The following is a 26983-nucleotide window of genomic DNA, read 5'->3' as shown; positions in this document are numbered from 1 at the left end:
AGAGGGCAGTGTTTTTTCAATGCTGACTCCCCAAGTTGATGTTTTTCGTCGTAACAGAGGTGCTTCACGTTGTACTAGTACAATTAAGCCATTGAAGACAAAAGAGGGCTTCTCTACATTGAACCTGTTCAATAACTGTGACATCGTTTTTTGGTTAATTCTATAAATATTTGTTGATGAAGTAATCAATTCACTTTTTGCTACTAAATAAACCACATAAACCGGACCCAATTTCATGAAAAAACTTAACTATATTGTGCTTAAATATAAATTTTATATTTGGGTGACTGAAATAAGTACTGCCAAGAAATACTACTAACCATCGTATAATTTAGCTATAAATCAGTTATTATTGAGAAAAAAAATCAAATAACAATAACTTAAGCAATAGCACGATTTTAAAATAACAGACTTGAGTAAGTAATTTCTTAAGTTTTTTCATGAAATTGGGACCAGCTATTTGTAACATGAAAGTGAATGCTCAAGAACATGTGCACTCTGCAGTTATCAGCAAACAACTTTGATGATTATTGGGAGGTCTATGATGAAGATGAAAAATGGCAACAACAGAGTACTGTCCCTTTTGGGACATCAGACAATATTCTTTTAGGTTTGGAACTTATATGTGAAACAGAGTGTAGACAGAATGCAATCTCTCTGTTATGTATGTTTACTCTGGAATTACACACCTTTTGAAAACAACAATAACAGTAGTTAAATTTTAAGCTAGAATAAACACAAATACAATTGTCTGTTACGGGACAACAACAAAAAATATATGTATCTGCTTCTTTTATCTATATACAGTTAGAAGGGGCCGAGTGGCTAAGGTCAAATCACTTGCCCCTCACCGATGCAGGTTCAAGCACCACTAGGGTGGTTCTACCCAGGTGCCCGCTCGTGATTAGATAATGCACGGAGGGGCACCTGGGGTCTTCCTCCACAATCAAAGCTGGAAAGTCGCCATATGAGCTATAATTGTGTCGGTGTGACTTTAAACCCAACAAAATAAATAAATATACAGTTACAATTTATACTTTCCCCCAATGTTTTGACGTTAAACCAGTTTTGTTTAAATATAACTGCAAGTGCATGCTATCTATGTTTTCTATAATTATCTGTCTCTATGTTCTTCCTTACAAAACTAAGTTTGGTAACCAGACTGGACACTGTGTTGTGATTGGTCCAGTTAGCAGCAATGTGTTCTGAGACTCAAATTCAGTTTGGTGATAAGGTTATATAATTTTCTTAAAATCAGTCATTTACATTAGTTTTCATTTATCTGAGGCTGAGACTTAGAACAGTTTATAACCTTGGGGACTGGTTCTAAAGTGTGAAACATTGATAAGCCCTTAGCCTGCTGGCGGCAAGTGATTCTGCCTTTGCGACCTGTGCAGACCAAGACCAGCCTGCACATGCGTGCAGTTTTAACATGGTCTGCACTGTTTGCCATTCAGTCAGTATCTTTTTGGTAAGCACCCCTTATAACAGTTAATGGTACTGTTCAAATTGAAAGATGGACCAGTCCATTTCAGATATTTAGCAGGGTAAAATTTAGAGACCAGTCTAAGCCTGCACCATTGGTCAAATTCAAATTTATGCTCAGATGATAGTTTGTTTAGACCTTGGGCCACTTAAGAAGCTCATTTGAGCCGTGCCATGTGAAAACCAACATAGTGGGTTTGCGACCAGCATGGATCCAGACCAGCCTGCGCATCCACGCAGTCTGGTCAGGATCCATGCTGTTCGCTTTTAAAGTCTATTGGAATTGGAGAAACTGTTAGCGAACAGCATGGATCCTGACCAGACTGCACGGATTCGCAGGCTGGTCTGGATCCATGCTGGTCGCAAACCCACTATGTTGGTTTTCTCATGGCACGGCTCATTTGATCAGTTACAACTTTCCATTATAACTAAGATTAATTGTTTTTATATATAAGCTTAGTGAACACATTTCTTCACAACATTTTATTAGAAAGAGAAAGATTAATAGAAACAAAATAAATACACAAGTATAATATCACCAAGTACGCTTTTACGAAGTAGAACAATATTTTGGTCCTTAAATAGCAAACTTAAGCTGGGTATCCAATTACTTATATTAATGTCTATAAATAAATAAAATAGCATAGGAAATTTAAAAAAAAAGAATATACAGAACAGAGGACGCCCCCCTTTCCACAACACATAATTTAATACCATTTCAATTTTGAAAAATAAACTTCCCACGGTTTTCTTAAATATAAGCTTTTATCAAAAAGAAATAATAATGTACACGATTTGCTAATATGCAAGCTAATTATAAGAAACTGGAAGACAAAAGAACTTGGGCATATTTCACCATGTTGTTGACATATACAGTTACTTCATGATAATGTCTGTGTGCACAAGTGCCTAAAGTGATTGTCTAGAAGCTATACATGACAGGCATTCCTTGTATAAATCCTGTAGAATATTTAAGCAGACAGGGCAATGTCCAGACTAGCATAGTTACGACCCTCCTTCACTACGTGAATAGGCAAAAATGGACGATTTGTCTTCATGCAGTGGTTCTGAAAAACATAATTTGATATTCTTATACACCCTGTAATCATTTATATCAAAATATCCTATTTACATCTATATCAAAATATCCTACAAACATCAACATCAGAATATCCTGTTTACATCTATTATCTATCAAAATACCCAACAACCTCTATTATCTATCAAAATACCCAACAACATTGGTCTACGGATCTCAGGGTCATGAGTTCGATCCTCGGGCGGGGCGTATTTTCTTCGTGACTATTTGATAAACTACATTGTGTCTGAAATCTTAAGTTCTCCACCTCTGATTCATGTGGAGAAGTTGGCAGTTACTTGCGGAGAACAGGTTTGTATTGGTACAGAATCCAGGAACACTGGTTAGGTTAACTGCCTACCCTTATATGACTAAAATACTGTTGAAAAACGGCGTTAAACCCAAAACAAACAAAAATCAAAAATATCCTACAGAAATCAACATCAGAATATCCTGTTTACATCTGTATCAAAATACCCTACAGAAATCGACATCAGAATATCCTGTTTACATCTGTATGAAAATACCTTACAGAGATCGACATAAGAATATCCTGTTTACATCTGTATGAAAATACCCTACAAACATCAGAATATCCTGTTTACATCTGTATCAAAATATCCTATAAACATTAACATCAGAATATCCTGTTTACATCTGTATCAAAATACCCTACAGAAATCAACATCAGAATATCCTGTTTACATTTGTATCAAAATATCCTATAAACATTGACATCAGAATATCCTGTTTACATCTGTATCAAAATACCCTACAGAAATCAACATCAGAATATCCTGTTTACATCTGTATCAAAATATCCTGCAAACATCGACATCAGAATATCCTGTTTACCTCTGTATCAAAATTTCCTGCAAACATTGACATCAGAATATCCTGTTTACATCTGTATCAAAATACCCTACAGAAATCAACATCAGAATATCCTGTTTACATCTGTAAGAAAATACTTTACAGACATCAACATAAGAATATCCTGTTAACATCTGTATGAAAATACCCTACAGAAATCAACATCAGAATATCCTGTTTACATCTGTATGAAAATACTGTACAGACATCAACATAAGAATATCCTGTTTACATCTGTATGAAAACACCCTACAAATATCAGAATATCCTGTTTACATCTGTATCAAAATATCCTATAAACATTGACATCAGAATATCCTGTTTACATCTGTATCTAAATACCCTACAAATATCAACATCAGAACATTCTGTTTACATATGTATCAAAATACCCTGCAAACATCGACATCAGAATATCCTGTTTACATCTGTATCAAAATACCCTGCAAACATCGACATCAGAATATCCTGTTTACATCTGTATCAAAATACCCTACAAACACTGACAGAATATCCTGTTTACATCTGTATCAAAACATCCTACAAACATCAACATCAGAATATCCTGTTTACATCTGTATCAAAATACCCTACAAACATTGACAGAATATCCTGTTTACATCTGTATCAAAACATCCTACAAACATCAACATCAGAATCTCCTGTTTACATCTGTATCAAAATACCCTACAAATATCAACATCAGAACATCCTGTTTACATCTGTATCAAAATACCCTACAAATATCAACATCAGAATATCCTGTTTACATCTGTATCAAAATACCCTACAAACATTGACAGAATATCCTGTTTACATCTGTATCAAAACATCCTACAAACATCAACATCAGAATCTCCTGTTTACATCTGTATGAAAATACCCTACAAATATCAACATCAGAACATCCAGTTTACATCTGTATCAAAATACCCTACAAATATCAACATCAGAACATCCTGTTTACATCTGTATCAAAATACCCTACAAATATCAACATCAGAACATTCTGTTTACATCTGTATCTAAATACCCTACAGAAATTGACATCAAAATATCCTGTTTACATCTGTATCAAAACATCCTACAAACATCAACATCAGAATATCCTGTTTACATCTGTATCACAATACCCTACAAATATCAACAGCAGAATATTCTGTTTACATCTGTATCAAAATACCCTACAAATATCAACAGCAGAATATTCTGTTTACATCTGTATCAAAATACCCTACAGCTCTTGTTTTTATATAAGAGTATCGTGTTATATTTAATCAAAATATCATAAATACATCCAAATACCAAATTAATGATAGTATTTGAACATCCTGTATAAAAAAACACCTTTAAAACATGTTTTTAATTTGTTTTTTATGTAACTGAAAATTCAAAACAAAAAACTGCAGATGATAAAATACACACATGGGCATATGTCATTCCGTTCCTCTTCTCAGCTGGTGAAGCATTCTTACCAATCCAAACAAAGATCTGCTCACAGGAATCAAACAGGAACACGTCCTACAGCAATATAAGATGGCTTCAGTCATTAATGCATATTCTTTTCTTCCATAATTAATTATTTTATAGAATCATGTACATCTTGGAATAATATCCCAGTTTACATGTAGAATATTGAAAACTTAATAAAGTCATAAGGAATGCAGTTGGACAAAATAAAATAAGTTATACCCTAAATATGAATAATTTTTATTTGATTTGACTATGGCTGACTTGATTTACCGATATGAAAAAATTCTTCTGTTTAGATTCACTGATTTAACAAAAATGGTAGTTCTATGATTGGTCATGTTTTACAACTTACATCACTTCCAAGGTCACTCTGGTCTATTTTTCCTGATTTCACCTCGCTGAATTTTATCTGTCCTGAGTCATCTGACACACTGAAAAACATCACAATCATCAGTAGAAATGTAATATTTGGCCATTATTCCAGTTTTAGCAAAACACCTTAGCATATATATTCTGTGTGACTGTGTCAGAGCTTTTTTTGCAACTGCCTAGTTCTAAATTACTTTTCCAACTTATGCAGTATAAACCAAAGAAAAAAAAATTGGTTTGGCCTCCAATCCATGGGAAGACATAGACTAATCAGGTCAGAATAAAAATTAGTAACAATAAAAAGATCATATTTCCAACAGTCCTGAAGAGGCCACTCATCAATTCAATATAGAATATTTGATGATTTTTTCATGAAAACGGCTATTTAACGCGTAAAAAATGAGCAAATAAAATCTCCCTTATTTTTACCCAAATCTCCCTTAAAAAAAGCCCGGTTGAGACAAATCTCCCTTATTGACCGTCTGAAAATATGGCATGTATGCACATCATAAACTGTCAATTTAATAAATTTCTCAGAAAAATCAGTAATTATTATGCTGAATAATCATGACTGCATAAAGACTAAGATATTAGCTCTCGTAAAAAGATACAATTAACCTCCCCAGAGAGCTCTTCATGTAAAGCAAAACTCTTTTTTTTTAATTTTTTTTTATTATAATATTATTTATTATTGAGAAGCAATTGAGAAGCAAAGGTATGATACAGTATTTTTATATATTTAACCTGAATACAGTTGGATAGAAACTTTTAGACTTACTACTGTAAATTAATGTACTAAAATGTATTTTTTAATTTTCTCATAAGGAAATAAAAATAGAAATATTCTGAGATTAGATGACAATATTGGCAGCAAGAAAAATTCTAATAAGTAATCCTGCTCATTTAAAACTACCGGTAGTTTAATTGTTTATATTTTTTCACTTTTAGCTTTTATTGTGTTTTTTAAACTTTGCTTAAGTACGAACATAGTAATTTGCCTGATACGCTTCTGTGACCAACTCGAATATAGTCCAAGTCCATATATAGTGCCATTTCCCCCACTTTTGGATGATTTTAAAGAGAATTCCTAGTTTTTTTCCTTTCATAGAATTTTTTTAAATTCACATATATGATTGGAAATGTTGTGCTGAAATCACAATGAACAAATAAAAACAATAGGTCACCAGGCTAGTTTTTGTGAAAAATTGTTTTGAACACACCCACTGTTGCTGAAACTGCCAGTGATTTTTCAACATTTTCATAATTTTGTACTTTTTTATAAATACCAACCAAAATATACATCAAGACAGCACAATACGGTTTTGTTCTTTATCAGATTTTATTATATACTTATTTGATATCATAGTCATATTTGTAATACTCTATCCTTACAATAATGGGTACAAATGAAAAAAAAATATTGTTTCATATTTACTTTTGTGAACTTTTTTCTATGAAAAATACCCATAGTGAAGAATATTTTTTTAATTTTGAAAAAACTCTTTCATATAATTTCTTCCTGTTTTTCTTGTATATAGATTATTGTATTGTGAGCGTAAAAATGGCTAAAAATGTATGGGTCACCAGGCTAATTTACAACACCTGTTCGGACGGAAATGGCGCGAACCTGGCCAAATTGATTACATGTATGTCTGCTAAAAGTTAAAAATTTTTTTTAAAAAATTCTTAATTCTTTCTATAATTGAATACTAAATAATCTGAAAGGTGATACTGTCTTATCAGTACTAAGTCAATTATCTTACATTATATGAACAACACTGTCTTTGTATTAAAATGCGATGTGAAAACACAACCACAAAAATAGCAAGATACCTGTCAGGCATGATACTTGTCAATACAAGATAAACCAGTATCGACATTTGATTACTGATAAAACTTATCAAAAATGTTATTTCATTCAAGATTCCTGATATTTAAGATTGTCTGTCCCATGTTTCAACAAATGTTGACATCAGTTCAGTTTTCCATAGAAATCGTCGGCAGCGCAAAAAGATGCGCATAAAAAACTATAGGAATTCCCTTTAAGCTATGCTATAGGCTCATCACTACCAAATAGAATGTAAGCCTCCGCAGGTCTAGTCACAAGTAGTCCAAATATAAATAGTACTAATCTTTTTTCCTTTCCTAGTGCATTTTCTCGGCAGCAACATGATTACTTTTACCCTACCGCGTTTCAGTATGTATCACTTTGCATTCTACTGAAATCGGCATGTTCTATCGCATGCTAGATAAAAATGGCGGCGTAAGAAATTAATGTCACGAAAAGAGAAATTGAAAGAAGCGAAAAGTAGTAAATTCAGCGGGTTGTATTTAATGAACTGTAGTTTTCTTATATAAAAGTTAACACCCCCTTTTCTTTTTGTTTTTCTAAAGTAGCGATCTAGTTCTTTATGGGAATATAAGTCTCTGAAAATCTGATATGCTAGAAAATGTCGAAAAACCGTTATGAAGTGAGTAGATTTTATATGAAATAAAGAACAGCTAGATTTAGTGGTGTTCAGCCTATATGCTTCCAAGTTAATGTCAAAGCCGTTGTGTAAAAGGAATTTCATGATGTCTACCTAGGCAACATAAGAGTTTTCATCACGTGTTTCAGTCATGTGACCATGGATTTATTGCATTATGGTCAACCCCATACTTTTTTTTGCGTTTTTTAATTGCCCAAAGATAGACGTTCAAAACAAGGTAGTCTCCTCTTGCAAGAAGTGACGGACTATAAATGCTGATTAAAACATGTTACGTATTGTAATTTTTGCATAGAAAATAGTAGTTCTTCTGACTGTTATCACATGCAGGTATTTAAGAGAGGCTTTATTTTGCAAGAGGAAAATATTATCAGTCATTCAGTAAGATATAGTTAAATCGCAAACTTTCATTTTGAATGAATAGATTAGTGTGAACAATAAATAGAAGCAGGAAAAAAATATTATCATATATTACAACATTGAAATAAACATTATTATCATTATCAACTAGAGGATATTACATGAGTGTCTTTTCATATTGAATTTATTCAACAAGTTGAATAAAATAATAAAATGTGAGGCTCTGCAGAGTATTTTACCAATTTTATTCAATGAGTTAAATGAATTCAATGTGGGAAGACACCAATGTAATATTTTTCTTCATCACATATTAGCTTTTCCTACTGAAATTTCAAAGTTTATTCATTCTTTACCTATTACAGACCAAATCAAAAAATTCAACCAAGTTACGCCTCTTATACTTAAAACACTTTATTACACTATTACAAATTACAATAAAAGACGAAAATTATGTACTATTAGCTTATTTCATTCCCACGACATCAAACATGTGATAAAAAAATATTTTCACTTATTATAATATTATAATGAACACTTCTGAAATAAAAGAATAACTACTGAATTCTGTACAAAACAAAAGCAACATTGTTAGAAAATAAAACAAAGCATTTTTGTGGTGCATATATTTTCAACATCAAATAGCACTTTGTCTTTATACATATGGTATCTATCAACAAGCAAAATAATATTCGAGGGTTGAACACAATACTGTAGTAACTCCTATTAAATAAAGAAGGACATACGACAGTATTGCATTCAACCCTCGGAATATAAGCCCATATTCATTCACATTCTAAATCAATGTTGATTTTTTCGTCTTGAAAACTTTCAAGGTTTATGCAACAAAAATAGTAAGTTAAAAATTGAGTCTTAAGTTGTATACAGGCTCATATTTTATTTGTTCTATATATGAGCCGTGCCATGAGAAAACCAACATAGTGGGTATGCGACCAGCATGGATCCAGACCAGCCTGCGCATCCGCGCAGTCTGGTCAGGATCCATGCTGTTCGCTAAAAGTTTCTCCAATTCCAGTAGGCTTTAAAAGCGAACAGCATGGAGCCTGACCAGACTGCGCGGATGCGCAGGCTGGTCTGGATCCATGCTGGTCGCAAACCCACTATGTTGGTTTTCTCATGGCACGGCTCATATGTGTTTAAGATCAAATGGTGAATGTAGGACTACAGGCTTCTTTTTCTTCTTTTATTAAAAAAAATGAAAATAATCTTTCTTGTTTTCAAAATATAAAGTCATGAAGAATGTTGGTAGATCTCAAAACACATTATTTGACAATATTACAGGCTAGAATGACTGCAGGGTGACAGTAACATTAACTCAGCAGCATGTGTAGTATAAGCAGCTAAAATACACAGATTCACTTACCTTACACTGAAAATTTGCAAAATAAAATACACATATTAGTCATACTTAACAATTATTTTGCGTGTTCAAACAGCAAAAAATCAGTTGAGTGATCAATCAAAAATTATACAAAAAAACTATGTTTGAAGGTGGTTAATCAGATTTAACTCAAGCAATGAATTTGCTTCAAACTTAAACAACTAAATATTTATACTTAATATTGTTCACTGATTGCTTAATACATGTTAAATTTTCATTGGAGTTATTCCTAAAATCCTGGATGCCCAACCCAGATAAAGTTATTTTAGTATAAATATAAATTTGTTAACCATAATTAGCAATAGCAATGATACGAATATAAGAAATATCTATTGTGATTGTGACAAAAATGCATTGACAATTATATATTTAGCTGAAATTTAGTTTGTAAAATTATCATTACCTCCCTTTGCTTATTTTGATTGCACACCCAAAATAGATTGGAAATAAATGAATTGGGAAGCTATGAGTAATTTTAAAACTTGTCTTTTGTTCAGCTTATACCTGTCAAATTCAAATATAAAACTAAAAGATATTCTGATGACAAAAGAAATACTCTGCTTTTAAAACATTTTCAAATTAAAGGGAGGTAATTAAACTTTGTTATATTAATGTGACTGACCACCTTTAAACATGCTTTTGTACTTTTGAGAAGACAAAAAGTAATTACCAGAACAGTTTTTTCTCATCTGGTATTTCACATTCCTCTTCTTCACTTCCAGACTCGTCAGCTTCAAGTAACTTGAAGAATTCATGCTGAATAAAGGAGCAAAACATATGAGCCGTGCCATGAGAAAATCAACATAGTGGGTTTGCGACCAGCATGGATCCAGACCAGCCTGCGCATCCGCGCAGTCTGGTCAGGATCCATGCTGTTCGCTAATGGTTTCTCTAATTGCAGTAGGCTTTAAAAGCGAACAGCATGGAGCCTGACCAGACTGCGCGGATGCGCAGGCTGGTCTGGATCCATGCTGGTCGCACACCCACTATGTTGGTTTTCTCATGGCACGGCTCATATTTGTAACATATTTTTATATCATACTTATCGAACATCAATAGCTTTGTTTATAATATGGCTGCCACATTTTTAATTTGAACAAGAAATACATTTATTTCATGTTAATTCCTATTTCATTTAATTTGCGATACATTTGAAATGTATGATTAACTTAATTCAGATAAAGTATTATTGTATTATTGTTTTTTATTACCTCCCTTTATAAAACTTGTTTATGAGTTCATGTACAGCATTTCTGAACAATAACTTTGCACTTTCTCTATCTGGACAGCATCTTTATCTTTTTAATATAATATTTTAAGCATTACGGAGTTTCCATTATACATTAGCAATGGTAAAGTGTATTTTGTAAATGAAAACAAAAGTGCTCATCATCTTTGTTTAACTGTTTTATACATACACCCTCGCTGATACTGTGTTCATCAATAACTTCTCCCTTGGCATGGCCAGCCCTTTCTCCTTCAATATTCTGCAGGAATTCCATAGACTAAAATAAACAATGAATTATGACAACATAAATACCTATACTTTATAACGGCTGTTCACCACAATGATGAAGATCAGTGATCAGTGATATTTCCCTTTCCCAGTAACACTGCTGCACCAGATAAGGTCACACAAGTAGGCCTGGGACAATTACTTGGTTAATCGGATCTGATTCGATTACTATGTGAAACCGGTTTCAATTTTTTGCAAAACCGGTAATAAACATCACGAGTCGTACTTTATCTTTATACATTTCTTTAACCAGCACATAGATCCACAGTATATTTCCGCAAAAACACATCAACTGAACATAATCAATAGTCTCAGATTTGCATGTCATGATATATTTGAAAAACAAATACACCAAAATATGACTTATTAAATGTCACACTGCTTGCAAACGATCAAGTCGGTAAGTTCCTAATGAAGTCAGCTACTGGAAGTACCTTGATACGGTCGTCAGGAAAGAAAACAGCATTTTCAATATGGCGGCCGATTAACCGGTTCGATTCGATTTCAAACAAATGATTAACAGGTTTCAAAATTTTGAAATCGTCCCAGCCCTACACACAAGCTGGAAGTCAAGGGTTCAAGTACATGCTTAGTCAGACCTTCCTGTACAAGCATGTTACTTTGGGAAAATAGGATGGTCGTTTAACAAAATAGTACGTCACTCTGAGAAGATAGTATGTTCACTGGACATGATAGCGTGTTGCTTTAAGAAAATAGGATGTTCATTTTAACAAAATAATATGTCACTCTGACTAAATAGTACATACGTTAAGACACGATAGCATTCGAAGTAAACATGATAACACAGAAATTAATAAGACATAACAGGATCTTGATAAGTTACTACTCTTAATAAAGAAGATATCTCATAATTATTCATCTAACATAAGACAGCTCTGGCGTTCCATACTACTGAACTAAAACCAATCATATTCTTGAGTTTTGAGACTGGTATCAAACCTTGGAGACTCAGGTTTACTAGTACGCAGAATCGAGTCATGTGTAAGCTATTATCATATATAATAAGATGGCAATCATGTTGGCAGACGTTTACTTAGAAATGTCTGTTTTGCAAAGGAAAGTACATAATTTATACCCTGGCTTTCTCAAAAGGACTAGCACTGTTGCCATTGTATTGCCACACGGTTGTGCCAGCATCCAGAATAAAGACGTCGTCGGAATTAAGACTCTTCTTACTCAATGGAACCTGCAATTACATAGAAAAATAGGACTGTTATACCAATATCTATCCCGTCCCGCATCAAGTCACTTACTCAATGGAACCTGCAATTACATAGAAAAATAGGACTGTTATACCAGTGTCTATCCCGTCCCGCATCAAGTCACTTACTCAATGGAACCTGCAATTACATAGAAAAATAGGACTGTTTATACCAATGTCTATCCAGTCCCGCATCAAGTCACTTACTCGATGGAACCTGCAATTACATAGAAAAATAGGACTGTTATACCAATGTCTATCCCGTCCCGCATCAAGTCACTTACTCGATGGAACCTGCAATTACATAGAAAAATAGGACTGTTATACCAATGACTATCCCGTCCCGCATCAAGTCACTTACTCGATGGAACCTGCAATTACATAGAAAAATAGGACTGTTTATACCAATGTCTATCCCGTCCCGCATCAAGTCACTTACTCAATGGAACCTGCAATTACATAGAAAAATAGGACTGTTATACCAATATCTATCCCGTCCCGCATCAAGTCACTCACTCAATGGAACCTGCAATTACATAGAAAAATAGGACTGTTATACCAATGTCTATCCCGTCCCGCATCAATTCACTTACTCCATGGAACCTGCAATTACATAGAAAAATAGGACTGTTATACCAATGTCTATCCCGTCCCGCATCAAGTCACTGACTCAATGGAACCTGCAATTACATAGAAAAATAGGACTGTTTATACCAATGTCTATCCCGTCCCGCATCAAGTCACTGACTCGATGGAACCTGCAATTACATAGAAAAATAGGACTGTTTATACCAATGTCTATCCCGTCCCGCATCAAGTCACTTACTCGATGGAACCTGCAATTACATAGAAAAATAGGACTGTTTATACCAATGTCTATCCCGTCCCGCATCAAGTCACTTACTCGATGGAACCTGCAATTACATAGAACAAGAGGACCATGATGGTCCTGAATCGCTCACCTCTTCCCACATGACCCAGTTTTGAGTATGACGTCGTTTTTTTTCTATTATTTGACATAGTGACCTAGTTTTTGAGCTCATGTGACCCAGTTTTGAACTTGACCTAGATATCATCAAGATAAAAATTCTGACCAATTTTCATGAAGATCCATTGAAAAATATGGTCTCTAGACAGGTCACAAGGTTTTTCTATTATTTGACCTATTGACCTAGTTTTCGAAGGTACGTGACCCTTTTTAGAACTTTAACTAGATATCATCAAGGTGAATATTCTCACTAATTTTCATGAAGATCTCATGAAAAATATGGCCTCTAGAGAGGTCACAAGGTTTTTCTATTTTTATACCTACTGGCCTAGTTTTTGACCGCACGTGACCCAGTTTCGAAAGTGACCTAGATATCATCAAGGTGAATATTCAAATCAATTTTCATGAAGATTCATTGAAAAATATGGCCTCTAGAGAGGTCAAAAGATTTTTCTAATTTTAGACCTACTGACCTAGATTTTGACCGCAGTTGACCCAGTTTCAAACTTGATCTAGATATCATCAAGATGAACATTCAGACCAACTTTCATACAGATCCCATGAAAAGTATGGCCTCTAGAGAGGTCACAAGGTTTTTTTATTATTTGACCTACTGACCTAGTTTTTTATGGCATGTGACCCAGTTTCAAACTTGACCTAGATATCATCAAGGTGAACATTCTGACCGATTTTCATGAAGATCCATTCAAGGGTATGGCCTCTAGAGAGGTCACAAGGTTTTTCTATTTCAAGACCTACTGACCTAGTTTTTGATCGCAGTTGACCCAGTTTCAAACTTGACCTATATATCATCAAGATAAACATTCAGACCAACTTTCATACAGATCCCATGAAAAATATGGCCTCTACAGAGGTCACAACGTTTTTTCATTATTTGACCTACTGACCTACTTTTTGATGGCACGTGACCCACTTTCGAACTTGACCTAGATATAATCAAGATGAACATTCTGACCAATTTTTATGGAGATCCATTCAAAAGTATGGCCTCTAGAGAGGTCACAAGGTTTTTTTATTTTTAGACCTACTGACCTAGTTTTTGACCGCACATGACCCTGTTTCGAACTTGACCTAGATATCATTAAGATGAACATTCAGACCAACTTTCATACAGATCTCATGAAAAGTATGGCCTTTAGAGAGGTCACAAGATTTTTCTATTATTTGACCTATTGACCTAGTTTTTGATGGCACGTGACCCACTTTCAAATTTGATCTAGATATCATCAAGATGAACATTCAGACCAACTTTCATACAGATCCCATGAAAAATATGGCCTCTAGAGAGGTCACAAGGTTTTTCTATTTTTAGACCTACTGACCTAGTTTTTAACCGCACGTGACCCAGTTTCGAACTTGACCTAGATATCATCAAGGTGAACAATCAGACCAACTTTCATACAGATCCAATGAAAAATATGGCCTTTAGAGAGGTCACAAGGTTTTTCTATTATTTGACCTACTGACCTAGTTTTTGAAGGCACGTGACCCAGTTTCGAACTTGACCTAGATATCATCAAGGTGAACGTTCTGACCAATTTTCATAAAGATCTTATGAAAAATATGGCCTCTAGAGAGGTCACAAGGTTTTTTTATTTTTAGACCTACTGACCTAGTTTTTGATGGCACGTGACCCAGTTTCAAACTTGACCTAGATATCATCAAGGTGAACATTCTGACCAATTTTCATGAAGATCTCATGAAATTTATGGCCTCTAGAGAGGTCACAAGGTTTTTCTATTTTTAGACCTACTGACCTAGTTTTTGATGGCATGTGACCCAGTTTCGAACTTGACCTAGATATCATCAAGGTGAACATTCTGACCAACTTTCATAAAGATCCCATGAAAAATGTGACCTCTAGAGTGGTCACAAGCAAAAGTTTACGGACGGACGGACGGACGGACGGACGGACGACGGACGACGGACGCCACGCGATCACAAAAGCTCACCTTGTCACTTTGTGACAGGTGAGCTAAAAATAGGACTGTTATACCAATATCTATCCCGTCCCGCATCAAGTCACTTACTCGATGGAACCTGCAATTACATAGAAAAATAGGACTGTTATACCAATATCTATCCCGTCCCGCATCAAGTCACTTACTCGATGGAACCTGCAATTACATAGAAAAATAGGACTGTTATACCAATATCTACCCCGTCCCGCATCAAGTCACTTACTCGATGGAACCTGCAATTACATAGAAAAATAGGACTGTTATACCAATGTCTATCCCGTCCCGCATCAAGTCACTTACTCAATGGAACCTGCAATTACATAGAAAAATAGGACTGTTTATACCAATGTCTATCCCGTCCCGCATCAAGTCACTTACTCAATGGAACCTGCAATTACATAGAAAAATAGGACTGTTATACCAATATCTATCCCGTCCGCATCAAGTCACTTACTCAATGGAACCTGCAATTACATAGAAAAAATAGGACTGTTTATACCAATGTCTATCCCGTCCCGCATCAAGTCACTTACTCAATGGAACCTGCAATTACATAGAAAAATAGGACTGTTATACCAATATCTATCCCGTCCCGCATCAAGTCACTTACTCAATGGAACCTGCAATTACATAGAAAAATAGGACTGTTTATACCAATGTCTATCCCGTCCCGCATCAAGTCACTTACTCAATGGAACCTGCAAATACATAGAAAAATAGGACTGTTTATACCAATGTCTATCCCGTCCCACATCAAGTCACCTTCACCTATTGTTTTTACTACAGAAGTAACTGAAATACATGTATGAAGCATATTCTTGACTTATCAACAAGGTGATGATGGTATATAAGTTTAATAGTGCCTTTGCATCTTTGGAGTTTTGCTGTATTTCTGGACTGATTGAATTCACGCATAGTCAAAACTGCAAAGAAAACATAACAAGAGGGCCAAGATGGCCCTAGGTCGCTCACCTGAGAAACACACTATAACAGTGTAAACATGTTTAACCTAGTGACTTCATGGAAACAAATATTTTGGCCAATTTTCATTAAGATTGGACCAAAAATGTGGTCTCTTGAGTTTAAACAAGTATTTTCTTAGATATGACCTAGTGACCTAGTTTTTGATCCCAGATGACCCATATTCGAACTTGACCTAGATTTTATCAAGGCAATCATTCTGACAAAATTTCATGAAGATCAATTGAAAAATACAACTTCTATCGCATACATAAGGTTTTTCTTTGATTTGACCTAGTGACCTACTTTTTGACCCGAGATAAACCATTTTTGAACTCGGCCTTGATTTCATCAAGGCAATCATTCTGACCAAAACTCATGAAGATCAATTCAAAAATACAGCCTCTATCGCATACCCAGGTTTTTCTTTGATTTGACCTAGTGACCTAGTTTTTGACCCCAGATGACCCATTTTCAAACTCGGCATAGATTTCATCAAGGTAATCATTCTGACCAAAATTCATGAAGATCAATTCAAAAATACAGCCTCTATCGCATACACAAGGTTTTTCTTTTATTTGATCTAGTGACCTAGTTTTTGACCCCAGATGAACCATTTTTGAACTCGGCCTAGATTTCATCAAGGCAATCGGAAGTTCCGACCATAATTCATGAAGATCAATTGAAAAATACAGCCTCTATCGCATACACAAGGTTTTTCTTTGATTTGACCTAGTGACCTAGTTTTTGACCCCAGATAACCCATTTTCGTTCGAACTCTGCCTAGATTTTATCAAATAATCATTCTGACCAAATTTCATGAAGATCAGTTGAAAAATACAGCCTCTATCGCATACACAAGCTAAATGTTGACAGACGACAGACAGACGCCGGACATCGAGTGATCACAAAAACTGCTCAGGTGAGCTAAAAAGAACAATTGTTTTCTCACAATGGTAGATCTATCGACTTGAGAACACATATTTTGTGTGATTGTTATTTTTGAAGAAAAGAAGAAATAAAAATTATTAAAAAGCCCTGTATACTAACTTCTCTGATTGACAAGTTAGCTCCCTTTCCGAACACTTGCAACAACCTTGTTTTATATTTGGTAGGTTCCACGTGGCGGAAGCCAGTATCAGCGCCGCCCTCCATTGTACTGAAATAAGAAATCGAAAAATTGGTGCGGTATCGGGACAAGGTACACAATAAATTTTCAAAGGAGCCAATAGTCACCAGATGGAGATCAAAAATAAGAACTCCAGATTTTAAGTTAAGTAAGGGGGAATTAATCAAGTTGACATATCTCAGAATTTTCAGTCTACGAATAAGTCGTTTTCTAGAAGAATAAAATTTATATTAACGCAAAATTGCATTCATTTTTCTCAACCCCATGCAGAATTTACAACGATTCCATTGTATCTTTACTAGTGGTTGTACGTACGCTTGTGAGTATTTTTCGTCATTTTTAGCTAGAATATTTCGTGAGTAATCGATGACTGTCCGCCAAGGACGACCAAACTTGCATGTATTTCAAGTCTATACTGATACTGTTGGAAACAGTACCAGTATATAAGTAAAACCCCACCCCAACCACCCCCATCATCCTCAGCGACGAACAATACTGTTGTGATATCGGTCTAGGCTGGGAATCGAATCCGAGTTGTAAGCATTCTGGTCCTACCTGGTAAACACCGTACAAGTTGAATTAAAGATCGGTTTTAAGGAATCAGAATTTTGGAATTGCCACACAAATACAGTAGAAAAAATGTCATGGTTAATCTCAGGAACAAAAAAAAATACATACACAAGTCCCTTGGTAAAGTAGGACTTGAAGAGTTCGGACTCGTATCCCTGAACTTCCCTGTGCTGCACAGCCTTGTCGTCCAGGAATGTATCCAACTCGACAGTCTTGTACGCTGCCGTGCCGTATTCGTCCTGTTTTCAACAAAATATTGTTTGTATATTACACTATCTTGGTTGAATGTTTACTTTTCACGAGCAAATATGCGCTCGCAAAAAGTTATACATGTATGCATAAAATATAACCTATTGAAATGCACATCAAACGTATATACATGTAGCTTATTTTGAAACAATGATTCAGTACATATAAACAAAAATTTTAAGTCAAAGTTTAGCAGATTATAAACATCCATGTACAAATTATTAAATTACTAAATAGCAAGTGGAGTTCTAAGCTGTGATATTACAGACGCTCCTCAGAAAAACCGTAAGTAATAACTTCTTACTTGTGAGCTCTCCGAACCAATCCAGAAATGGACGTCATACTTGAGGTCAGCAGAAGTAGCTTCTGTGTAGGTCTGAAGGCGACAAAATTAACAGTAAAACTTGGGCATCAATTTGAACGTATAACCAGTTCTGATATCACTTGTTATACATTGTATATTTCAAACATTTTAAAATGTAAATTTTGAAAAGACTGCGAAGAAAATAACCCATTAGTCGTTACTACATGTACCATACAGAAATAAAATACACTAGCGCTAGTAGGCCTACACATCAAAAATGTCCATATTCCCACAAAATGGGGCACTATTCCCACTGAGAAAAATGGCACCATGCCCCCCTCCCATTGTGTACACTATGGTAGTGCTTTCATACGGACGCACAGACGGAAAGTTAGACGGAAAGTAGTGACATCACGCTTTATGTATAGAATGGCCATGCCCTCGTAAAAATATGGTACCACGCCAAAGGAAAACAGGGTACTATGCCCTCAGGGACTCCTGCAGTAAACTTGCGAGTATATTTTACAAAAATAAAACGATCGACAGTTGATTGCAAAAAAAAAAATAATGATAAAAGTTGAAATCCGTCTATCGAAATTAAAATGCAGTTGGTAATTTTAAGCATTTACATGTACATAAGTGCGCAAGTACAAATGAATAACTTTAAATAATAAATGTGGGTACTTACATTTAGGATGATGTAAGAATCACCGTTAAAGAACTTTCCATAGTCTTCCTTGGGCCAATCTGTGACTATGAATTTCTAGAAAATGCAAAGAAAATTGACACTACAGTTTGTGGTCATTTTGAAGATTATAATTATGTCCCTTCATTAACTAACAAAACTTCAAAATAGTCCTTCTATGTGCTATTGATCACGCCGACAAATGATGCCCAAATGAATTCATGATATATACACTGATTTTTTCAAGAGCAGACAAGCATATTTTGTTGGGGGAATTAACTTACCACAATTCTCCAGATCTGAAGCCCTGGCTGCGTTCCTGCATTCTTCCACGCTGGCTCTCCAAGGGCGGCCGCTTCTGCAAAATGGTACATAAATAATACACATGTATGGACATTTAATGTCTCGCGGTGGTCATATTTATGCTCTACTGCTTTAGTTTTTATCAAAATGGATAATTTGTATAATTTTCCTTCTTAGAAAAAGAGTTTTCTCTCAAAATGTTTAATCGTATGAAATGATTAATTATGAAATTTAAATAATTTTATATAGACTACTAATTTGTAATCTGATTCTCTGCAAGACAATATTCTGAGCGTCTGTAAACAGATTATGATAAAAATAATCAAAGGATACGCTTAAAAGCTTAAAATTGCATATAGAAGTTCATAACAGTATTTGCCGATTTTTTTTTTAAATTCTAGTTGACAGAAAACGATCAGTGCTGTGCCATAAAATCAGCGTGTCGGACTTTTACTCACTTTTGACCTGCCTCTCGAGATCACTACCGAACAGCGCCATATTGCTGTCTTTCCAGTTATATTTCTTTGCTTTTCTTAGACCTGAAAAATACGTCAACAGATCTTAAAGACCTTTTTCTCATCCAATTCGATCAGTGTTTTAGATTTTACTGTAAAATCATAAACGTTCGTAGGAGACTTAGTTTCGTGAGTAGTAAGACGCCTCTTTGGAGGCAAACAAACTGGTGCCATCTTGGATGACCTAGTTACTAACCATAGTATGATAGTAATTCATTTCCATATGATATTATAAGAAACAGTCAGTACTCATGCGCGGTGGTCATATTTGATTCTATCTATTGAATGATCTCACTATATTATTGCAGAACAACCTCATGTTCTATTCATAGAAAAATGAGATTTTCTCGGAAAGTATATGGAGCTGACTCGAACTCTCTATAACATGTAGACATGGTAAGTATTCAAAGACTTTTGACGCATACACACATAAAATATTGTCAACATTTACAGGTTAGTAAATATACTTTCATTTCAGAGGTAAAATACAACGTATTTACTCAGAAAATAAATCGGCTATAATTTTCAATATTCATGTTTTTTCTATATACATAATACTGTCTTTGTAGCACACTGTCATTACAATACACTTTCTATATCACTGCTATTTCTGTTACGTCATGATCCAATCGTCGTTAGAAATGTCACTTTGGTATCTATCTTTGTCGCTTTGACCTTCTCATACTGTCGACATATTTATCCGTAGACTCTCTATTAATCTGTCTCATTTGAGGTACGACGTACTTTTCAGAAGTTTTGCTGTTTCCTTCGCTATTTCTATCATTTTCTACTGTTGTTTCAACTGGAAAAAAAAGGTTTCTGTGTTCTGTTTTTGTTTTCTTGGTTTTGGATTTTTTTTCTTGATAACATATACTGGTGTATCTTTGTTCGGTTGTTCTAAAGTGATATTTGGTCCAGACTCCCATTTGTCTGCACTGTTTGCTTTTCTTCTAATGGTGACGTTTCTGGCCAGAACAATATCGTCTGGGTGTAAAGTTACCGCCCTTGATTCACTGTGAAAGGATTGTTTGGTTATGCTGGCCGTGTCTTTCGCAGATTCTTTTGCTTTTGTATATGCGTAGGATAATATGCCGCCTAGCTTTCGAAGGTGTTCTTTTCTTGATTTGGACTGTATGTCGTGAGTTTATTCCAAGTAGAGCATCTATGGCTAATTTAGGATGTCTTCTAATCATAAGGAAATATGGAGAGAAACCAGTGCTTTTATGTATGGTAACGCTATACGCATGTACCAGAGGTCCGACCAGGGTCTGATTAAAGCTCTCTGTCATGCCGTTGCCCATTGCGTGATATGGCGTTGTGTGAGATTTATGTGCGTCGCCTTATTTGCACAGTTCTTGTTTTAGTCCTTGATCACTTTGTATTCTGGATGTAAAAACCACAGTGGACTATAAATTGATCGAACAAACTCTTGCAGTCGTCTTGGCTGTTTGGTGGGCTAAGCCTGTGCATACCTGGTGATGTGACCACAATGTGCTCAAACCCATCCAGGGACCTCGCGAGGCTGAGGAAGTCATCACACATAATTTCCATCGGCGCACTGTCTTCGATGTAGGAGTCCATACCAGACCAGAAGAATCTTTATTGAAAAGACACGTCGTCCTGTCTCGGCCCTGTTGGCCTAGATCATCATGTAAGGCCTGAATTATTTCTTCTCTGACTGCCTCCGATAACAGCTGTTGCTTATAATGTTGACGGTTGTACTGGCTGAAACAACAGAGGACACCATCCCTGATTGTCCAGATCTCTCAAGTATTTGACCGCTGGACTAATTTTCCACCGACCTGCTTATCTGACGGGCTAGTGCCTTTCCCACCGTGGTCGATAAGTTGAGATAGGACTAAGTTATCATGTTGCGCTTTTATCCAATCTTTTGAACTCAGTGAATTCGATTCTAAGATATCAAATGGAATTTTTTGTGATGAAACTTGGTCAACAGTTTGTATTGAGTCCGGACAGATGACAGAGAAAGCAAGTTGCGTTTCAGATTGTGGAAAAGCTGCTGCTATTGACATTGCTAAAATGATTTTAGAATCAATGGTTTTAGAATCAATAGTTCTTTCATGTTATTCTAGAAGGCCATCTGCTTCTGCAATGTTCTTTTCTGATCTGTATGTCGTTTTGACGTTATAATAAGACCGTGCTGCCAGCTATCTATGTCCTGTTGCGTCCAGTTTGGCACAGGTGGTGACATATGTCAAAGAATTATTGTCTGTAACAACCTCGAATACAGCGCTATAAAGACAGTGTGAAACTTTTCGGTCAATGTTTCTCGCCCTGTGAAATTTGGCGCCCAACGAGGGACCGTGACGGCATTACACTGGTTAGTCTCCGACGCCTGTAGTTGCTTGATTTATAAATTACCCACTGAAATTCGAGGACGATTTTCAAAATGGTGGGGAAATATGTCACGGTATAGGACTTGGATATCAAAACAGGGAGAAAATGTATAGGTGGCCGGGTTGCTCAGTCGGTAGAGCTCCGAGGCCCGGCTTCGAGTCTCGGTCTGACTGCACATTTTTCTCACCCTGGAGTAATTGAAAGTCAGGTCATCAACCCACGACGTTAAGACAACATGATATAAAAGACAAAATAAAATACGATAAAATCAGATAATAATATATTAAAGAAAACTAATATTTCTCAATAAAACGAATAAAAAGTCCAGAGGTTGGTAAAGAAAGAAAAAAACCGTTGCATACCTGGCATTGTTGCGGTGTTCTCTGGCGTAGGTTCTGCAAAAATAAAATACAAGGACAATGATTTATAGATCCAGTTATAACGGAAGAATGCGCACGAAACTAATTAAGTTTGATAAAAAGTTCGAAAGTTCCTAATGCACCAGAAACTAGAAATTACTGTGGCTGATTTGTGCCATTTCATCTTTTCGCCCCGTGTCCCCTACGTTTGAATTCTAAAATCTCTTCTTTTCGCCCCGCGCCACCGCTGATTAGCAGGTTTTCGTCCCTTATCCCCGCTGCTTAGCGAGTTTTCGCACCGCGCCCCCGCTATTTAAACTTCTTAAATCTCGTGTTTTCGCGTAGCAGGGTCGCGGGGCGACAAGACGAAATGGCACAAATCAGCCACCATAAGAAATAGTACTCTCTTTAAACTTGCTGAATTTGACAACAGAAGCAGAACATGGCATTGTTCAAAAATAGTAAAAAACCAACAAATGGTAATCCCTCCAAATGTTCTTAAAAAACCAAGTAATTAAAATCGGAACTTCCAAACGTGCAACATAACAATAGGTAGAAGTCTGGCTATCGACTAGATAATCTTTTTTATTATTTTTTTAAAATCATTTTCTTAGTTTATTCTGACCGATCTTTTTTGGCTCTGATTATATAAGAAAAGGAACATAATAATATAAAATTTAAATAGCCTCAGTTCTCCTGCAAACAAAACCTAGGGTCTTAACACAGACTAAATTGGTAGATGCAGTTCGATATTACTTGACAAGAACAAGAGGAAAACAATCAAACAGAAAACACAGAAAACAATAACAATATTTTTACACAGAATTCGTTCGAAACTCACAACAAAGGAAATTAAGGAAGAGTTTCTAAACAAGCTAATAGCTTCCTATACAATCCTCAGTGTTGATATATGTAATATTGTAACAATTGCAATTATGTTGAATAAATATTTTTTTAAACCAAAGGAAATAGGATTAATACAGATTTTTTTTAACAAACTGCTTGATAAGACCCTCACAAATAGTAGAGTTTGAAATGAGTTTTCTTATTTAAAAAAAAAAGACTTCACTAACCACAAGAAAGAACCGAAAGAAACCGGTCGAATCTAACAAGAAAGTCGTAAACACGGGGAAAGGTAAACGCGACGTATGTAAACAGATAAAGGGACATCGTCTGAAATTTATTATAAATGTAGCAAATCAAGAGAAAGATACCGTATATAATGTTGGCTTAAGTATCACAGTACTTGAACATCTGCCAGGCCAACTCTGTTTTCCCTTTTCAATCAGTTGTATATAACATATAGACCTATATTATTATTTTTACAAATTACGGTTTCAGCGGTTTGATGATTGCATATAAATTTATATCACGCCAGTAATACACAGCTTTCTAAATATACTTTATATCAAACACAAAGTGGTATTTACATAAAGGTAATACATATTACATGTATTCCCGCAGCAGAGTTTTAATTACATTACCATGCCAACGGAACCATAACCTTGGCTCGCTTAGAGATGCGCTTGTTAACCCTTATCCTGCTGAATTTCTATAATGAACTGGCTCATCTTTCAATTTGCACAAAACCATTAACTGTCAAATAGGATGATTACCAAAAAAAAAACAAAAACAAAAAACTGACCGAGTGGCGAACAGTGTAGATCATGATCAGATTGCACGGATGTGCAGGCTGATCATGATCTACACTGGTCGCAAAAGGCAGAATCAATCGTGTCCAGCATGATAAGGGTTAACTGTTTTATTTAGGAAGTTGTTTAATGAAAAAATTACATGTATGTTTTTTCGAATATACGTTGAAATTCAAAAATAACAGTTAATAGTCATGTAGTATATTAAATGCAAGATCCTGCTGATAAGCAATCACCAGGAAACAGCAGATTCAGAAACTAAAAGATAATGGTCAGTTAATTATCATGTTAAGGTGAATATTGCTACGAAATGAGAAAATAATTGAAAACTTTCCTTACATTTATTACTGCCAGACATTTATGAATGATTTACCCTGGAATGCAAACATTAAACACTCCTAGGATATTATATGCTAGAATAGACGTTATTTCTGAGGAAAAAAACCTGGAACAATGTAATTTCTTTTCTTATCATGTTTATAAGAGTAGTTTTGTAGAAAATTAATTGCACATTGTATTTTATCGTTAAAATACGACCTAGCCCAGATATAAGTCGACAGAAGAATACTGTATGTAACTCTGACAACACAACAGCAAATATCTACTTTATTTTTTAACATTTACAGTTACCTTTACCTGACAACCACCTGGCTTAACAGTATTTTTCTTCCATACATCTAAGGGTTGCTAAATACAGACTTGAAGGAATAACGACAGTTTTAAAATGTGCTTTCTTACAGTAGTCAGATATTGCTTCTCACATTCCCAGAATAAATCTCACGGTATATATTTTAGAAACCAGTAAGCGCTCAATGGATAACTATCTCGTTACAGATGATGAAATGATCGAGTCATTAGGAACTACTTTTATTCATGCACACTATCGCCCTTTGGTAATCTAATGTCTGAAGCTTTGTCGGCTCTCTTTTTGCTGATTATGCACAAAGAACAAGCACCATAAAGAAGCATTAATTCTTACAAAATTGTTTGATTTCTCAGCCAAAATTTAATATCGGAACAAGTATGTTGATATTATCAGTTTTAGAGATGAAATGTATTATTTCACACAATGAATTAACTTAAGAAAATAAATACGATATACCAATCCATTATATAGACATACAGATTTTACAGGCACGAGATTTTGAAAAACTTTTAGTTCAAAAGGCCACTTTAACAAAAAGAGTTTTTAACAAAAATAAAGTCCGAGTTAATTTCGTTTTACCCAAGATCTATGAGCACATCTGTTTATACTATAATGTTATTGATCAGACGAATTCATACTGGCCCTGTTATTGTCCGAGGGTGGTCGTATTGGCCCAGTGACGAAGACCAGACTACCAGAAGACAAATAATAATGCTGAGTTTAATGATATTTTTGTTATTCAACCCAACATTTTCACTTATACAAATGCTTGAATCCTGTATGTGTAGGCCCTGTTTTCTCGTTTTCCTCGCGGCATTTTTGTGTACAATATTGCATAGTTGAATAATAACCATCGTTATTTTAATGATAATAACATTCTCCTGTACGCGTTGATTACTTTGATTAGGATCATTTACCCTTTACCTTCATTTGCTTTCGCTCGATTTTCCAAAGAGCCGCATGAAGCACCCAGTATCAAAACATAACCGAAAGGCATTTTTATTCCACATATAAATAAAGGAACCTGCTTTTCCTGTGATATGACTCATATGTTTTAGTAGACAGTAGAGAAAAGTTATAAAACAAGGAAAGAGCACATGCAGTCTTGAATAACAGATCTTGAACTGTGTGAATTCATTTACACAAGTACAAAGGTATGCAGTTCTGACAAATTATGGCTTATCAGCATGTGAACAGATATACCAGCAGCATGCTACCGATAACATCTACATTGAGAATCGCAAATCGTGTAGTGATATTGATGATGAAACACATTTAGTACTGAAAATACACAACAGTTAGTGACTGAACATAATTCTAACAAGAAATATAATGTAAAAATAGTTATCTCTGTGTACTTACATCAATTAATGTCCGGCTCTATTTTGTAGATGATACACGTCCGTCCGGATCTTGGAAGTTGAGCTGATGAGTGATGGCGGGCGGTACGCTTCCGGAATTCCATGTATGGCACGTGACCCGAGTTCAAAGTTATAGACAACCAATCAGAATGCAGTTGCTCAGGCGATATGATGAATAATATGTTTAGAAAGCTCAAGGTAAAAAGTGGACCAGGTGCAAAAAAAATATAACCTCGGCACAGGTTTATTCCTGGGTCATATGTTATATTATGCCCAAGTCGTATAGAACTCACAAATTATTTCTTAATGGAAACACCATTCGTTCTTTAGACTGACTCCAATTCTTATGTTTGTAGCCTGACTGCATGTTTATTTTTTAAAAATATGCAAACATTGTATAAGTACAATTTAAGACTCTAAAATAGCACATTTTGTCTTGGGAGCCAGGGAAAACGGAAAACCAACACAGTTGCTACAGAACTAAGGATTCCTGCGTACGAGTACTTATTGTGTAAAATAAATATAAGTCTGTTCCTCTGATCTGTCTAGCAATATAAGGTTAATATGTAGTATAAACGCGTGGAAAAATCTAAAATAATTATATGCTTGAATTGATTTTCCTAGCTTCGTGTAGACGACCTGAGGTAACGGAAGTCAGACG

General features: G+C 35.2%; 1 protein-coding gene across 1 annotated transcript; it reads right to left on the bottom strand.

Moving 5' to 3' along the window:
- Positions 1-1953: 1953 nt before the first annotated feature.
- On the bottom strand, positions 1954-26444 carry LOC123529966 (gelsolin-like protein 1). The gene is made up of 14 exons (XM_045310607.2): positions 26324-26444; positions 22667-22699; positions 19890-19970; positions 19413-19486; positions 19132-19206; positions 18444-18515; positions 17999-18129; positions 17242-17350; positions 12136-12246; positions 10942-11028; positions 10194-10279; positions 5262-5340; positions 4862-4957; positions 1954-2552 (listed from the first exon to the last, which is right to left on the bottom strand). The coding sequence occupies exons 2-14, from the start codon at positions 22671-22673 to the stop codon at positions 2457-2459; spliced, it is 1104 nt and encodes a 367-aa protein (XP_045166542.2). The 5' UTR covers positions 22674-22699; positions 26324-26444; the 3' UTR covers positions 1954-2456.
- Positions 26445-26983: the final 539 nt, after the last annotated feature.

Source organism: Mercenaria mercenaria, chromosome 13 (genome assembly GCF_021730395.1).
Source record: "Mercenaria mercenaria strain notata chromosome 13, MADL_Memer_1, whole genome shotgun sequence".
Lineage (NCBI taxonomy): Eukaryota > Metazoa > Mollusca > Bivalvia > Venerida > Veneridae > Mercenaria > Mercenaria mercenaria.
Note: the sequence above shows the minus strand (reverse complement) of the source record. Positions and strands in the feature narration are given on the sequence as shown.

Coding starts and splice junctions, on each gene's coding strand:
- LOC123529966 (XM_045310607.2), bottom strand. Junction 18,516..19,131: donor ATTCTTACATCATCCTAAAT/GTAAGTACCCAC, acceptor TGTCGCCTTCAG/ACCTACACAGAAGCTACTTC. Junction 2,553..4,861: donor ACGGAATGACATATGCCCAT/GTGTGTATTTTA, acceptor TATGTTTTTCAG/AACCACTGCATGAAGACAAA.